Source organism: Macaca fascicularis, chromosome 19 (genome assembly GCF_037993035.2).
Source record: "Macaca fascicularis isolate 582-1 chromosome 19, T2T-MFA8v1.1".
NCBI classification, from domain to species: Eukaryota; Metazoa; Chordata; class Mammalia; order Primates; family Cercopithecidae; genus Macaca; species Macaca fascicularis.
Window position 1 is genome coordinate 40,783,907 of NC_088393.1, and position 12,820 is coordinate 40,796,726.

General features: G+C 56.5%; 1 protein-coding gene across 4 annotated transcripts in view; it reads right to left on the reverse strand.

The window, feature by feature from the left end:
• Positions 1–12,820, reverse strand: part of PEPD (peptidase D) — a 136,245-nt gene that overhangs the window by 114,577 nt on the left and 8,848 nt on the right. For all 4 annotated transcript variants that reach the window (XM_045380628.2, XM_045380630.2, XM_074023080.1 and 1 more), the window contains exons 2-4: positions 12,067–12,250; positions 10,499–10,626; positions 852–915 (exon numbers count right to left, since the gene is read on the reverse strand). In XM_045380628.2, the coding sequence (XP_045236563.2) occupies positions 852–915; positions 10,499–10,626; positions 12,067–12,250 (376 nt within the window). The remainder of the gene's footprint in view (positions 1–851; positions 916–10,498; positions 10,627–12,066; positions 12,251–12,820) is intronic.

Genomic DNA, 12,820 nt, shown 5'->3' on the forward strand with positions numbered 1-12,820 from the left:
GAAATGTGGCTACGGGAGGGCCCCATCCAAAGCCGATGCTGCCGGGTCCAGGTTGAACTCCCAGCGGCAGGCACTGACTTCTGGGTGCTTCGCATTCCACACTGCACTGACCTGCACAGGATGTCAGGTTGTGAGAGCGCCCAGGGCCAGAGCACAGAGGCCTCCTGTGTGCCAGACAGTGGTTTAGTGTCAGGGCCTTTGGTCACGTAGACCACAGGGGCTCCCAGCTGTGCTCTCGCCTCTGTCCCAGCCCTGCCCCACTGGCAGGAAGGAGAGCTGGAGTCAAGGAGTCAGGGCAGCCCCTTTCACCTGCCGGGACTTGGTTGGCACAGATTCAAAACCCCAAGAGGACAGTCACACGCCTACCCGGGCCACATGACACCAGATGGACAACCCCACTGAGAAGTGGATTGAAGTCAAGGGACCTCCAACGCCACTCTACAAGCCTTTCACAGCCTCGGGCTTTTCTGACAGCGGCATCAGCAGGACTCGAGACGCACAAAGGCCTCGGCCTAGCCTCACGGTGACTCAGATCGTCTGCCACCGCTGCAGGCAGGCCCGCCCCTCAGAGACACCTCATGTATCTCAGCGGCCACAACCCAGGTCACCAGACACTTCCACCCAGAGAGTCAAAGGCCTTCCCAGGCAAAGCAATGGCTCCGCAGAGAAGCCTGACGCATGGATTGCTGCCTGCTCCTTCCAGATGGCAGCACCCCCAGCGTGGCGGCCGGTGGCCAGGCGGTAGCGTCCCTGACATCCGGCAAGGTTGTGGCAGTAGAAGGAGAGGAACTCCAGGAGTGGAAGGCGTGCTAGAAGCCCTGGGCTGCTCAGAGGAGGAGCCAGCTACCCACCTCATCTGCGTACTGGACGTCATCCACGGCATACTTCTCCTTGAAGTGCTCCTTGGAATGGATCCTCAAAGAAAAGCACAAGGAATGCCAGGATCAGGGCTTGGTAATGGCTCAGCATGGTCACCTTCCTGCCTGCCAAGCCCAGGCCATGGAGCCCCAGGCCCATCCCCATCACGGCCAGCACCCAGCACCCAGCACCGAACAGGTCTGCCCAACACACGCTTGGAGGGCAAAGGACATTGGGCCACGGAGTGACGGATGAACCACAGCTGCTTTCCTCAGCAACCCCTGCTCCTCTGTGACCCTAGCCACCTGCAGCCAGCCGCTGCAGACAAAAAGCCCTATCATCCCCCTCCACTGCCAGAGACAGTCCACCAGGGTAGCCAGCTAGTGCACCCCACCCTTTGTGGCATAAAACAATCTGTCTGCCAGATCTTCATGGAGCATCTTTAAAGGAAAGTTTATTTTAAGGTCGGGCATAGCAGCTCACACCTGTAATCCCAGCACTTTGGGAGGCTGAGGCAGGTAGATCACAAGGTCAGGAGATCAAGACCATCCTGGCTAACACGACGGAACCCCGTCTCTACTAAACATACAAAAAATTAGGGCATGGCGGCGGGTGCCTGTAGTCCCAGCTACTCAGGAGACTGAGGCAGGAGAATCGCTTGAACCCGGGAGGTGGAGGTTGCAGGGAGTCAAGATCGCGCCACTGCACTCCAGCCTGAGTGACAGAGCAAGACTCCATCTCAAATAACAATAATAACAATGTTTATTTTATTTCCTAGAGACAGCATCTTGTTCTGTCACCCAGGCTGGAGTGCAGTGGCACAATCACAGCTCACTGCAGCCTCAAACTCCCGGGCTCAAGCAATCTTCCTGCCTCAGCCTCCCAAAGTGCTGGGATTATACGCATTAGGCACTATGCCCAGTCACAAATTAACATTTTTAGAAAGTCAATATCAGTATTACTCAATGTGATGAGAAAAACTCAAGCTTACTCATTACCCCCGAAAAATCTGCCAGTGAGAAGAGACAGAATGGACGAAGTTGGGCAACCCTCGTCCACCTCCTGACGGGCCCTTTGGTCACAGCTGTGCTAGGCAGACCTCCAGTCTGGGTCCAGCAAGCCGCCACCCCCAGGCTCTTGGTCAGCAGATAAGTCAATGTCGTTGTTGGTGACGGAGCTTACGTAAGGATAAAGGAACACAAACCACACAGGGGAGACACTGAGAGCCAAGTCCAATGACACACGCGCACTCGGTCCTACGCCATCCCACACCTGGGCCCCACCTCATCACAGGGGCTCTATCCCCAGCCGTGCCCCAGCCCCCCAGCTGTCTGTGACCTCACAGCATTACAGTCACGAGGCGCTGGGTCCCAAATAGGCCTCTGACAAAAAACAGCACATGGTCTCCGGATGGTACCTCCTGGGCTGTCAAGGGGTGGTGGTGAGACAGGAGAACAGGGTCGGGAGGCAAGAAACCTAGGGCTCTTTCATGCAGACTTCCTGGAACTAAATTGAAAGGAAAATCCTAACTTTCCACACCTAAGTAACAAAGGACCGGAGGCTGCTCTTTTTGCAAATCCCCTTTTTTTTGAGGCAGATGGGAAATTGAAAGTACCTCTGATAACAAGTGGAGTCTTGGTTTGCACACAAACGCAACTTTCTAACTTCACTTTAGAAGTTACAGAGGTTTTAGAAGTGAAGTTACAAAGGTTGCTTTCTGCAACCAATCAGACTGATTGCAGGCCACCACTTCATTTACACAAGGTGAGCACCAAGTGGCCAATGCGAAACCTCCTGGGGGTATTTGGACCAGAGAAGGTTCTGTCACTAGGCCCTTGAACCTCTGCTCAGCCAGCTCCCACACTATGGAGTGTACTTTCATTCTTTTGTTGCTTCATTCTTTCCTTTCTTTGGGGGTTATGTCCAATTCTTTGTTCAAAATGGCAACAACCTGGACAACTTGCAGTCAAGACCTTCTACTGATAACGGGGACAGAGGGGCTGCGGAGGACAATGTGCCTGGGGAACCCCACAGAACACGGTGGAGGGAGAGAACCTTGGGACTCGCAGGTGACGACCTTTATGAGTGAGCTCCTGGTGTCCTAAGTGCCATTCTCAGCCTTTGTGACACTAAGGACCAGCATCACTCCCAGGAAACAGAATCCGCTCCTCTCTCTGAGTCCTCCACCACTTCCCTCCCCACCCAAACCAGGAAGTACCGGCCACAGGGCCCAGGGACAGCTGCAGCGAGCAACAACAAGGAACACCAAGGGCCCAGGAGATCTCACCGTGATCAATCAGCTGCTCAGTGCAGCCCACAATGCCCTTTGCCTTCTCTCCCTTTTGGCTGAAATGATCACGGGTTATCAAGCTCCTGCTGTTAATTAAATTTGCATGATTCAGTCACATTCACTTGTGCATTTGAGACAAGACTCAAAAGTTAAATGGTCAAGGTCTGACACCTCCATTAGGACGGCCTCGAGCAGTTACGGGGCAGGAATTGATGACGAGCACCTAGCCTGGACTCCGGAGGCCCCAGACGCAGGGCTTATTGTGCAGCTGGCTCAAGGGAAGCCTGCAGACCCTTTGCTACTGAGCAACCACACTCTCGGCACCGAGGTGACCCCACAACCCGGCACAAAAGCACGTGTCAGAAATACAAAAGGCAAGGCCATCAGCCCTGGACTTTCTGGCTCCATAACAGACACCGTGCGTCCTCAGTTGTTCCCAGCTCTGCCTCTAGCCCCCCTCCCTTCATTGCCTCCAACTGTGACAGGAGTGGAAAGCAACCTCACGGCAGACTGGGGAAGTACAAAGGACACGATTTTGAGGCCAGCGCCCTACAGAGGATCAGTGTGGCAGCCATCAGTGTGGCACCTAACCTTGTCACCTCCACTCCCGTTAGGGGCCTGAAACCTCCCAACTCACCCCAACTGTGCAGAGGGAAGCCACCAGGAAATGCGTTCTGGCCCCTCCTGCCAAAAAGCGCCTCCCGAGCCGGAGGCCTGATTCTCAACAGAGGAGCCATTCGACAGATAAAACCTGAAAAGCTGCAAACAGCTTTTCTGGCAACTGTGGATTTCATTCTCTCTTAAAGGGCAGAGATAATTAAGTTTGGATAGTACTTATTTTTCATGTTTGGGGGCTAATTATAGTAAAAACCATTTAAACGTCACCCTAAGGGATATGCGTGCCAGACTTCCACGTCAAACCAGTCACCGAAGGCTTGGCAGCCATGATTTGGTGGGGCCGATGAGAAAAGAGGTGTGGCCACACAAGCCCTGCAAAGCTGGCTGGAGAGGCCCCTGGGGGGCTCTGGACTCCCGCAGACCAGGCTGGCCAGGGCAGGAGGAAGGGTCTGCACACTGTCCCGTGGGGAGTCTGCAGTCCAGCAATGGTACTTCACGTCAGGCCCCATGGCATGGGAAGTCTGGATAGAAACAACCAGACTGGAGGCCGGGCACCGTGGCTCACACCTGTAATCCCAGCACTTTGGAAGGCCGAGGTGGGCGGATCACCTGAGGTCAGGAGTTCAGGACCAGCCTGGCCAACATGGTGAAACCCCATCTCTACTAAAAATACAAAAAAATTAGCCAGGTGTGATGGCTGTAATCCCAGCTACTCAGGAGGCTAAGGCAGAAGAATCGCTTTAACTCGGGAGGTGGAGGTTGCAACAAGCTGAGATTGCGCCATTGCAGTCCAACCTGGGTGATGAGATCAAAAGTTCGTCTCAAAAAAAAAAAGAAAGAAAGAAAAAAAGAAATGACCAGACTGGAGAGGATGGGTCAGCAGAGAAGCTGCTGTCACCCCACACCCACTCCCCTCAAGTGCCAAGGAGAGCTTTGGGAGGAGAGAGGAGAAGTCCTCCTACCCAAAGGGGCTCTCGTCCTCCACAGGGGTCAGCATCCAGGGACCCCAGCTGGGCCCTGGCATGAATGAGAGAGGCCTTTCCCAGTCCCCGGAGTCAGAGCCCGTGGCTGCACACTCTGCAGTGACCGCCAGCACCTGTGGGGGCCACGGGTGGGAAGGAGACATTAAATTAACACCACACAGAGCAGACACAAGGAGTCCTCTAGAAAATGAAATTTCAAAGAGCAGGTCTTGCCGGCTGGCTGACCACCTGCATGCGGTTAATGAATAAGTAATAGGGCCAAATTACAGCCGTCACCATCCATTTCCCGCAGCCCGGCCTGCCTTCAGCTACAAACAATGCTGCCCGGCCGACTCTCACTCTGCTCACCACAGAAGGCAGCGGCACTTGCTCCGCGGTGAAAGCCGGCAGCCATCCAAGGATGTCATCAGCTGGTCAGCGACAAAAGCAGACCTCGCCACAGTGACGCAGGTGCCTACGCCCAAAGACCACTCCCCGAGCAAGGCTTCCTCGCAGGGGCGCAGAGGGGACAGCACTGCCCGGCAGGCTGGAGACCAGGTCCAGTGACCAGGCCTGCCCAGGGTCAGCGCCTCAAACCGCCCGGACAGCAGCTGAAGGAGCTCTTCAGCCCCTTCTCAGAGGCCTGCACGGCAAAGAGGGCCCCCCACACCCTGCCGATCACGGGGAGCGTGGGAGGGAGGCACCAGAGAGGCTGGGGAAGCCTCGATCCGCCGGACACTTGGTGGGGCAGAGCTGGAAAAACATACCACACACAACACACCCTCATCACAAACACCCTACACACCACACGCACCCACACACAACACAGCACACTCACACCCACCACACCCCCATCACAAACACCGCATACGCTACTCACACACCCACACACACCCCCATCACAAACACCCTACCCACTACACAAACACACCCTCATCACAAATACCCTACACACCACATGCACCCACACACAACACAGCACACTCACACCCACCACACCCCCATCACAAACGCCCTACACACTACACACACACCCACACACACCCCCATCACAAACACCCTACAAACTATACACACACCCTCATCACAAACACCCTACACACCACACGCACCCACACACAACACAGCACACTCACACCCACCACACCCCCATCACAAACACCACACATGCTACTCACACACCCACACACACCCTCATCACAAACACCCTACACACTACACAAACACACCCTCATCACAAATACCCTACACACCACATGCACCCACACACAACACAGCACACTCACACCCACCACACCCCCATCACAAACACCCTACATACTACACACACACCCACACACACCCCCATCACAAACACCCTACAAACTACACACACACCCTCATCACAAACACCCTACACACCACACGCACCCACACACAACATAGCACACTCACACCCACAGCCCATCACACACACCCTACATACTACACACACACACCCCCCCATCACAAACACCCTACATACTACACACACACACACCCTCATCACAAACATCCTACACACCACACACACCTGCACACAACACAGCACACTCACACCCACCACACCCCCATCACAAACACCCTACACACTACTCACACACCCACACACCCACCACACCATCACAAACACCCTACCTACTACACACACACACCCTCATCACAAACACCCTACACACCACACACACCACAAACACAGCAATGCCCCCCACACGCAACATACTCTACATGCATCACACACCTCACACACACCCCCCACATACGTCCTCTCCACATCACATCCATACCTACCCACCCCTCCACATGCACCACACCACACACAGGTATGCACTCCATATGCACACACAGCCCCCCACACATACACCATACATGTGCAAACCCTCCCACCATACCCATATCCATCTCTCACACAAGATGTGGGTATGGCCCTGGGAAGGCTGAGCGCCCCTCCCTGCATACCACAGCCAGGGACGGAACAGGGTACAAAGTACAAAGGTTCCAGGAGGGCCCCCTGACCTGGTCAAAGAGGCTCCCCAACTCTGGGCTCTGAAGCTGCATGGGGCGCTGACTCACACAGGCCCACAGCCAAAGCCATCCTCCACTAAGCCCGACTCCGATGAAAAATGATGGGAAACGCTCTCACATCAAAAAGACACCACACACTGTTGTGAGCAGAGACTCGGAATAAAAATGCATTCAAAACTACCACCCTCCTCGTCCCAGAACGGGCCTGGGGTGAGGAGTGGGCCGGCCTCAGGCTGCCCACGGCCCCAGGCGTCTGCAACCCTGACAACAGCGAGACCGTTTCCGCAGGAAGTGGCAGATCTTGCAGACGGGGGTGTCGTTTCCCTGGGCGACTTTGGATCGCAGTATCTGCCAGATGGATTTTCAAAAACCATCAGATAGGGACTCAAAAGGAAGCTGAGGAGCTGAAGGTCAAATGTGCAGTCTGGTGGGTTTTGCTTGCAAAGGCCAGGTACTCCCGTCAGCCTCGCTCCCGGTGCCCTATTGATTTCAGGAGCAGCTGGAAGCAGCCGTACGCAATCAGATCTGGCCACTCCCCAGCTCCAGTCCCACACAGTCAACCTCGCCACCACTGCTCTGTTACAACTGAGCTTTGTCTCCCGAGGGCTCAGGATGTGGAGATTCAGACAGGGTCACCCCAGGGCAGAGGAATGGACAGGCCTGCTGGGGGTGGCTGTGGTAGGGAACCAGGATGGCAGGACACAAGGGTCTACCTCTCAGCTATGGGGCCAGAAGCCCCCTTGGGATGAAGGTTGCCTGATCTGACCTGCGCAGCATGCACACAGAGGAGGCATCCGCCCTGACTGCCGAGCTGCTTCTCTGAGCAGTGGGACATGTCAACAGGCTCTGAGCCAGCAGTGAGGGCCATGAGGAGGATGAGAGGGCAGCCAGGTCAAAACTGCAGGTGTCACCCAGAGTCAAGGATCCCCTGGCACAGGAGCCCTCACTCGTCCTGAGGTGTGCCACTTGCAAGAAAGTGCACTCAGCAAGAAAGGCTGAGGCCACAACTCTGCTCTGGGTGGAGAGAGGATGCTGGGAGAATCCTCCTGCAGAAAGCAAACCTAAACTCTTCGTCACTGCTGTCCCAGCTACAATGGCTGCGGAATAAACCACCCTAACATTTAATGGAGTGCAAAACCACCGATCATGTTCATGGACTCTGAAGGTCGGGAATTCAGACCGAGCCCAGAGAGGACAGCAAAGCTCTGCTCCACATCTAGGACCTCAGCAGGTGGAAGGCTGGGGCTCAGAACCACCTGGGGCTCGTGCACACTGGCGGCTGGTGCTGCTGGCGGCTGGGGTCCCCCTGTGGGGAGTCTGTGCTTCCTCATGATGTGGCAGGTGGGTTCCCAGGGCAAGCACCCCACGGGAGAGAACCAGGTGGAAGCCACAGTGCAGTTTACAGTCAAGCCTCAGACGTCACCCAGCAGTACTGCCACCTGGTCATGAGGCCCAGACCTGGGTCAGCCGGGAGGGAAATAGATGTCACCTGCAGACAGCGAGTGTCCAGAAACACTGCTGTGGCCATTTTTGGACAAGACAATCTCCCTCCTGGAACCATCCCTGCCTCATGTCAGTGTCACAGATATAACCGCCGCCACAGTGGCCAGCACTGTAACTCCAGTCCTGGGGGGCTTCCAGAGCAGCATCACAGGGAAGGAACTGGAGCCCCAAACACGACCAGACCCACTCGCAGGCCCCACGGCCCCTCAGAAGCCACACTGAGCGAGCAGGCAAGCTCAGCCTCCGACTGCAGCTCCAGCAACACCTGGCGGCAGGACCTGCACGGGTCATGCTACCATGCTGAGCCATTTCCTCTTTTATAACAGGGCAGTCATAAGGATTCCACTGGGAATGAGATGAAGGTCGACAGTAAAGATCACAACAGGATGGGAAGGCACCGTCAGGTGAGGGCCTCCGAGCGGCAGCCCGGTAGAAGCCCCAAAGGCACTCGGCCCGGGTGTGTCCACTCCGTGCCCTTCTTCCCAGGGGCTGAGCCAGGAGATCACCCCCAGGAGAAACAGCCCTCTTTTCTGCTGCTGCCAATTGTGCTCCTGGCTGAGTCCTGCCCAGCAAAGATCCCAGTCTTGCCAGGCTGGGATCCTGCCAAGCAGCCTAAGAGCAGAATGATCACCAACTTGTAAGCCTGAACCCCCCTCCCTGAGACAGCAGGAGCAGCACACACCACAGCCAACGAAGGCAGAAACGGAATCTGCACTGAAGGAAGGGTGAGGGGAGGGTGGCGCTGGAAGCAGGGGAAGCCCCACTGTGGCCCCGGCCCTCGGCACAGAGCCCAGTCCCTGTGGCAGCCAGGGGCCTTGTCACTCAAACCAGTCACAGCCTCTCCAGCCAACCTGGTAATGAGCGTTCTGGGGCACCAGGCAGCAAAGGCTGCAATTTATACATTAGCCCAGAAAAATCACTCTCCAGGCGGAGATGATACACAGCGAGGCGGCCAGCATTTAGCAGGATCCTCTGATCACCTCAAACCTTCCTGGTTAAGTACAGCGTCCACCCCAGCACCTCTGAGCAGGCAAAACAGCTCCTCGGGGGTGGGGGAACCTGGAACAGCAGGCACCGTGGAGGGTGGAGGAAGGTGCACCGCAGCCCAAGCCTCTGCTCCATCTCACACGTGGGCCAGGAGGGCAGGGCCTGCGCTGTGTGCAGAGGCAGGCAGCAAATAACACACCCAGCATATCAGCAACAGGTCTCAGAAAGGCGGTCCCCCAACCCCAACCCAACCCACCACCCTCAGGCACGCAAAGGGCCATGCCACACCTGTCAATGCCATGCAGGAGTGACGGCCTCCCAGGGCCAAAGCCTCAGACGTTTTCACAGAGTGAGGAAGCTAGAATTTCAGGATTAACAAACTGCACTTCTAAACAAACAAGGCCCCCAGCTGACAGGGCTCTGATGAGTGGAGGAACACCATGGTTCTCGGTCTCGAGTCGAATTAGAAAAAATGACATGGACACACATGGAGTGGTTTTAAGGAGTGGAGAGTTTAATAGACAAGAAGGAAGGGAGAAGACAGAAGGAAGAAGGTCCTCCGTACAGAGACAGAGGAAGGGGGACTCCAAAGCTGAAAGAGGAGGCCCCCAAGTGCAGTGGCCACCAGCCAGGTATATATGCAGAGGCTGGGGGAGGTGGTGTCTGATTTGCATAGGGCTCGGGGATTGGTTTGACCAAGCATGTTATTCACATAGCCCACGAAAAAGCTGGCCCTCCCACCCTAGCCTTTTTATATGCAAATGCAGGGTGCCATGGATGTTCTACACATGTGGGGATACATGGGGGCAGCCATGTTGCCAGGAAGGTGTGGGGCAAGGGCAAGAAGGCCTTGGGAATCGCCATGTTGGGTGGACCCAGTTTCTAATGGCCTGCATCTGCATATCAAAGGTTGCCCGCCTGGCTTTAGGAGCTGGGGCTTTACCAGAAAACTTCCCAAGGACCCCTTTTCCTCTCTGTCTACCTAAAATAATTTCTTAGTAACTCCTACGACACAGTTGTACTCCAGCTGTAACATCCCTTCCCAACCAAGGGTGCAGGGCTCTGGTGCGAGGCAGGCTGTCACAGCCCTGACCGCATGCCCTTCCTCCTGTAGTTCTTCCCTACTCCCCATCCCCAGGCCCAGCCCGGCCCTCCCATCCCACCTCCCCTCCACCTCCCCTCCCCACCGCTGGCCCGTGGTTGGTAGCCGCGGTGCCCCAGCCAGGCTGCTCCTTACTTTCCCATCCAGGTGGCATGGCTGGCAGGAAGCCTGGGCACAAACAGGGTCGACTTCCCAGTGTCAACATCAATGACGCCGTAGCAGCCTGGCTCAGTGACACCGAACGCCCAGTGAAAAAAGGACTCCTGTGGCAGGAACAAGAACTCTTGTTAGCCAGTGGAATGTGAGGTGCAAGGAGGCACCGGTGGCTGCATCGCAGCACCCCAGAGAGCCAGCTCAGACCGACAGCCTCTTGCAACTTACCCCAGCCCCAGACATCCCTTCCCCTCAGCACCCGACTCCCTGGCTCATCCTCCCGTGGTTTGGCAAGGGGCAACCTGGCAGCTCCTCCACCCTGCTGGGAGCCCTCCCTGATGCTGCAGGTTTCGGGTATGTGCCCGAGCCCCCCTGTATTCCCACCCCCTAGGCCCATGACAGGGCGCCCAGCAACACCACACATCCAGCTCAGCCCTGCCTCTCTGCCACGTGCAGGCAGGCAAGACGCTCCCCAGATTCCAATGCCCAGGCCGGATATCTGCACGGAATGGATTCCTCCATTTAGGACTTCTTACTTCCCTCTCCCACCCCCGGGGCGGCTGATGACTTCAGTGTTTAGGGACGAATGCTGCGCTAAAAGGACGTCACATAGGTATGGTGGAGGAGGATCTCTTCCAAAATTAGCCTAGCATACCATCAGAAAGGGAGCCAACAGCTGAATTTAGGAAATCGGTTTTTAAGCCGCAGAATATTTAAACCTGGAGAAGCATCAAGACTGGCCAGAGAAAACTTATTTAGACCGCCATGTCTCTCACAGCCATAGGACTGCAGGCTTGCAGCTGTGTGAACAATGGAGCAGACAGACGGGACCCTTCCGGCAGAAGCTGCTTTTCGTAAAGAAAAAAATTGTCTGCGGTCGCTCAGCAATGGGTCTCAGCCCATCTGTGGGGTGCTGGGGCAACAGGGTTCAGCTAGGGAAGCCATGCCTTCCCATATTCTCTCCACACCCGGCTCCCCTTCACATTCCCATCTCTCTTCTTGCCAGGATGCCGCATGGACACATTCCCTAGGCTCTGCCCGCCCCAGAGAGGTTCTGAAGTTCCCGCTGTGATCAGGCTCCAGCTCTGGGCATGGCAGCGGGGAGAAAATAGCACTACATTTAGAGATGGAAGACGAGGTTCTAATCCCAGCTCCACCTCTTGGCAAGTCATTTTCCCTCTGAGCCTCAGTTTTCTCATCTGCAAAATGGGTGTAATGCTAAGATCTGTGAAAGTGGGCCAAGCTCAGGGCCTCACAGTCTTCCTGGGTGGGTATCCTCACGTTCCTGTACCTGGGGACTGAGTGCTGCCAGTGACTCTCAGCCATGGCCACCATGACCAGGCTGGTTGCCTGCAGGTGGGCCACCTGCCGCCCCACATCTTCAAGTTCTACATCTTCAAGGAGCCCCTGGACCACTTCCCAGGCGAGGAAACGGAGGCTCAGGGAGGGCCACAAAAGGCAGCTCTGGCCAAGCTGGGGCCTCCAACTCCTGCTCAGGCAAGCGGCCCCATCACAGGCCTGCTCACCTGCAGCCAAGGGGGCAGGCTCACCTGGCGGAAGAGGACCCCGGTGTCGGTGCAGTAGCGCTGAGTCTCCTCCCCGCCCTGCAGGACCACGACAGAGCCGGCCTGCACAGCGGGGTTCTTCCGCAGCCGCTCACACAGGCGCTGCCGGTTCAAGGCAAAGAGCGCCAGCGGCACCTTCAGGGTTTCATTCCCCAGCCAAAACGAGGGTCTGCAGAGGCAAGAGCACACACAGCCACACAGGCCTCTGTTAGCATCTCCAAGCATGCCCACACCTGAGATCGGGGTGACCGGAGGCCCGAGACTGCCGTGGGACCCCCATCAGCACAGGGCAAGCTGCCCGAGCTCTACCTGCTTTTGACCCAGAAATAGCTCCTCACTGGTCCCCCTGAGGACCACAGGGGCTTGTCTCCCCTCCATCATCCATGCTGTCCTGACTCCACCCCCCTGCTCCTCTGCCCCCCAACCAACTGCCCAGCAGGCCACAGGGACTGCACACTCCTGAATCTGCAGCAGGTCCCCAGTCCTGCTGCATTGGTGCCCATGACCCTGGGGGCCACTCTCTCTGTGGAAACCCTCCCCAACAGCAGCTGGCCCAGGCTCCCTACCAGCCAGGCCCCCAGCTCCCAGCTCAACCTCCCTGCTGGAGCCCAGCTTGGCCCAACCCTGGGGCCTCTTCCCTAACCGGCTCCTTCCCTCAGCTCAACTGAGCTCACCCAGTCCCTCAGCTCAAAGGACCATCTCCATCTGCAGACCAATGACGTCCGGCTCCAGACTCACA